Source organism: Antrostomus carolinensis, unplaced genomic scaffold, assembly GCF_000700745.2.
Source record: "Antrostomus carolinensis isolate BGI_N321 unplaced genomic scaffold, ASM70074v2 scaffold31702, whole genome shotgun sequence".
Taxonomy (NCBI): Eukaryota; Metazoa; Chordata; class Aves; order Caprimulgiformes; family Caprimulgidae; genus Antrostomus; species Antrostomus carolinensis.
In genome coordinates, this window is record NW_010299439.1 from 25,647 (window position 1) to 30,199 (window position 4,553).

General features: G+C 52.8%; 1 protein-coding gene across 1 annotated transcript; it reads right to left on the minus strand.

The window, feature by feature from the left end:
* Window positions 1–583: 583 nt before the first annotated feature.
* Window positions 584–4,353, minus strand: RND2 (Rho family GTPase 2; the record flags this gene model as incomplete). The annotated part of the gene is made up of 3 exons (XM_029083697.1): window positions 584–832; window positions 1,500–1,634; window positions 4,221–4,353. Coding segments are annotated over 3 exons (517 nt in total), but the record flags the coding sequence as incomplete, so codon positions are not given.
* Between the last annotated feature and the right edge of the window lie 200 nt (window positions 4,354–4,553).

The following is a 4,553-nucleotide window of genomic DNA, read 5'->3' on the forward strand; positions in this document are numbered from 1 at the left end:
TCCCAGAGTGCCTTACCTCACAGCTCTGGCCCAGAACTGCATCTTCCATGGTGACATGCTGTCCAGCCTAGCTGAAGGCAGCACCACCTCAAACATAATTTATCTTCTAAAGGAAGATTGGAAGAATACCTTCTCCTGATCACATTCTGCTGCCAGCAATTCCACCCACCTCCCATTCTCCAGCCCAGGTTCCACACGGCCCACCACCCCATGCTGTGTGTGCTGTATAGCTGCACATGGGCAGAGAGGCTGGGCCATGGGCACAGGAGGGTACCACACACAGAGGATCGCTCCCTTTTACTTTATTTCGCCCAGTCACAGACCTTCCAGCACCCAAGTATTCCTCTGCCACATGGTTCCTTCACCCCAAGCAATCCGCACAGCAGCAGCCAACCCAGAAGTCTCCACAGTATGGGGGCAACTCATGCACCCCAGTTTGCAGCTGGGACCTTTGCTCAGCCCTAGAGACTGAGAGAAAGGCTTTGGAAAGACGGGCTGGCTCCTGCAGCCAGCACCATGCCCTTGTCTCAGCCAGTTACTGTACAAAATGGACAACACACACGCATTATTTACATCCCGTTTTTCACATGATGGAGCAGCTCTTTGCTCGATCTTTCCTGATCTCTGTGTCATTCAGTAAGTCCGTCCTGCCAGGCATCTGTGATGCCCGCTTCAGTCCCCGTTTGGAGTTGCTGCGCTTCAAGTTCTTGTGCATCCTGTTGACTGAGGCAAGTGTGGTCACATGAAACACATCCCGTACACTATTCTCTGAGACCTTGGAGGAACACTCTGCATAGGCCACCGCTCCAATCTGCCGGGCCAGCGCACTGCCCTACGGTCCAGAGAGAGTGGGAGGAAGAGGGAAGAAGGTTAGGACACCAGTGCTCTGCAATAAGCATCCTTTCACATCACATTATTGAGGCTTTGACCAACCTGGTCTATGGGAAGGTGTCCCTGCTCACGGCAGGGGGGTTAGAACAAGATGATCTTTAAGGTCCCATCCAACCCAAACCAGACTGGGTCTCTGGGCCAGCCTGGAGACACTGCTGGTGGCCACAGCAGCCCGGCAGCAGACTCTCAGACCCCCCCAGCTGTGGCTTGCCCCCCCCCAGCAGTGGTGCCCCAACACAGAACCCAAGCAGGAGAGTCACTCAGAGCAGAAAGAGCTGCACGGAACTGGGAGATGCAGAAGCACAACACTCCCCTTTAGCCAGTCCAACTTGTCACATCAGGCATCTCCATCACCTTTGAGGAAAGACTTTTCAGCTAATAACCAGGAGGCTGCTCAGCAGAGCATCAGGAATAAGTCAAGGTCTGGCAGAGCTGGGGAAAAGAGTGCTGTAAGCTCAGAGTCCACGAGCCAAAATCAAATCAGCAGCAGAACAAGACCTGGGCACAGTGGGTCATTTGCTGCTGAGCTTCCTTGTACTACTAGGTCCTGCAGAAAAGTCCCCATCTCAGCTCCCTGAGCCCTACAGGGGACGGCTGCTGAGACTCACCTGCTCGTGCGTCACAGGGATGAGGCGCTGCTTGGAAAGCTCCCGGAGCGTGTTCAAGTCTGTCCGCATGTCCAGCTTGCAGCCGACCAGCACAATCTTCGCATTGGGGCAGAACTCCTGAGTTTCTGCTTGCCACTGCCGAGGAGGTAAGAGGGAGAAGGTGCTCAGGGGCTGCTGGTGTATGAGACACTTCAGAAGGCCCAGCAGCACCTCCACCTCAAGTTAGTTTTGGCAGCAGGCAGCCTGCGAAAGACGGTCAAGGTTGGAACAACAATCACAGGGTCTCAGCTCATGGCTCCCAGCCCCTTTCCAGCCAGGCCAAGAGCCCTGTCCAATACTCCCCAGCCCTGGAGGGAAGGACAGGAGAGTTGTGCCATCAGTTCCTACCAGACAGTATCATCCAGCCAAATCCCTCCATGTCTCACTGCCATGGCAGAGCTTGTGAGTCTGGTCCGTAGCTTCTCCTGCTCCCACCAGCAAACGGCACTTCCCTCTCCCACAGAGGAATGAGGGATGATGCAGCTCTTTTGGAGCTGGAATTCAAGCACCCTAATTTACCTCAAGGATGAAAATCCTTGACAGGCCTGAGCTATAGAGTCTGTTCTTACCAGGCAGTCGTCATGGGTGTCTGTAATGACATAAGGCTCCCCAGTCTATGGAGAGAGGTGCGACCCTCTTCTCACATAACTCACACCTTTGGGAGCCTAAGATTTGCTGCGCTCTCAAGACTTGTCAGAATGAAGGCACTACCCCATGAAAACCCACTTTGTATGAAATGAAGAGCTGCTTGTTTGCATTCTCTCAGCTGGCTCTTTCTCTTCAACTGTACACGCTGTACAGGCAGCCCAGGCAGCAGAAGGGCAGCGATAACAAAGATTTCCTCTGCTGAATTAGCATTTTTGCCTGAGGCTTGAATAGGGAGTGTTATTTTCCTTATTTGCTTGATATTACAAGCTAAAACCCATTTCAACCTCATGGTGTCTTAGGAATTTTCCTCACCTCCATAGGCTGCAAGTCTGCACCAAAGGAAACAAGGCATCTACTCAGAGGCACTTAAGAAATCCTCTGTGATTTAGAGTTTATTTTAAGCCATCACATCAAAAAGACATTGCCTAACAGTACTCAAAGCATCTGTGAAGCTGCACAGGGAAGACCTTGCACTGAGCAGTGCGGACTCACATGAAGAGTGTGCAGAGAGACAAATCCCAACCCCAGCTAATTATTGATGGGTTTGCATCTTGTTAAGGTATAAGGGATTTGCTTGCATTATTATTCTGCTGACTCCCAAGCTGAGCAGTGAATTCTTTCAGTCCACATGAAACATGCCTCCCTCCACCCAGCACGCTTGGTACCCGGGACCTGCTTTGGAACACTGAGCCATTGACCGAGTTATCTGAATGGTCTTTGTCCCCTCACCAGGACACTTCTGAGACACAGACCCACTTCTCAGCCCACCCAGCAGCTGAGTAAGAGGCACTTGCTTCAGCACAACATTTGGCAAAATGTGGAGAGGCCAAGAGGGCAGTCAGTACAAATGTGACTTGTTCAGACAGCAGCCAGTCCAGTCCCAGCAGCCTGGGGCTCACTGGGGAGAACAGCAACAGGAATCATAATTCTGTAGCACTTTTCATGCCTTGGTGTCTCAGAGAGCTTCACAAATGAGATGCCAGCCAAGACTTGCCTCTGGGACAGGATGCAGCCGCCAGTGAGCTCTCTGCAGCTTTGCTGCACAGCGGTGAGAGCTCCCTGAAACCACAGCTCCCTGAACTTCACAGAAGGAAGCACGGAATGGCCAGGACCAAAGGGAATCAAGTGGGCAGGAGGCCATTTACCCTCTTCCCTGAGCAGCATCCTGAGTTGCTGGACTTCATGCCATCTCAGAGGAAAGCTTTGCATGTGATCCTCTCCCTGGGTTCCCACCACTCCCTGCAGCGTGGCAGACAGGGACCTGCTGAGAGGCCCACCAGCGGTGCTCCACAGTGGACCCCCAGCCCTGTGGGGCTCTCCAGGACCTGGCAGACCTGCCAGTTGGAAATGCCTGCTTTGCTGAAAGGTGCTAATCTGCAGGCAGGAAACTCTCAGCTGCTAACACAGAGCATGGCCAGTCAGCTCTGCCAGGGCAGACGGTGTGCAGGGCCCTGCATGCTATCCAGTCCAGTGGCATTGTGCCATCTCATTTTATTCACTTACAGGCTTGAAATTCGGTGCCACAGCTCATTATTCTTGTTCTCAAGCCATAGGGAGCTGATTGCTGTCTTTCTTACTGTGCAGATGCTGAACTGAGGGGACAGCCAAAAAATTGAGCTCTCTGCTGGCATAGAAACAGGCACCAGGGGCCACTTCTCAACTGCTGCGAGTAATCCATAGCACACTCACTGGTGGGTCTGCTAACAAGAGATGCACAATGCTTTCCAAAGTCTTCATGAAAAACAGAACAAATGCCCCATATTTCTCTCTGTCCCCACATTTGCATGGTTGCATACACACAGACCCCACAAACATGCTGCAAGCTACCATGAGCCACCCCGCTGACTGGGCTCCTTTCAAACGGAAATATCCTGTAGGGAACAGCAGCAGCCGACCATCCTCATCCGAGCAAGCAAGCTCTAGCCAAAGCAGGGCCAGGCCTTCTAGCCCCAATGGCAGCCTCACGGAGCAGGGATCCCAAGGCAGCTCCACCTGCTGCTGCAGAGGACCTGTCTTGGCACACTGGGCACTCACCTTCTTGAGCACACTGTCCAGGGTCTCTGGGCGGCTGATGTCAAAGCAGATGAGCACAGCATCCGAGTCCGGGTAGGCCAAGGGACGGACATTATCATAATATGCTGAACCTGCAGAGAGGAACAGGAGGAGACTGGTGAGCAGAAAATCTCGTTCCACTGACTGCTTGTTACCTGAATCGGCCGGCTAGGACCCCCCAGCCCTCTCTGCCAGGTGAAGAGATCTTTAATTCCAGTAAGAACCAGAGACACTGCCACATGATGCAAACTGCTCTGTTGGGGACAAAGGATGTTGACCCAAGCTTCTGTCCAGTCACCAGACATCATTAGGTTC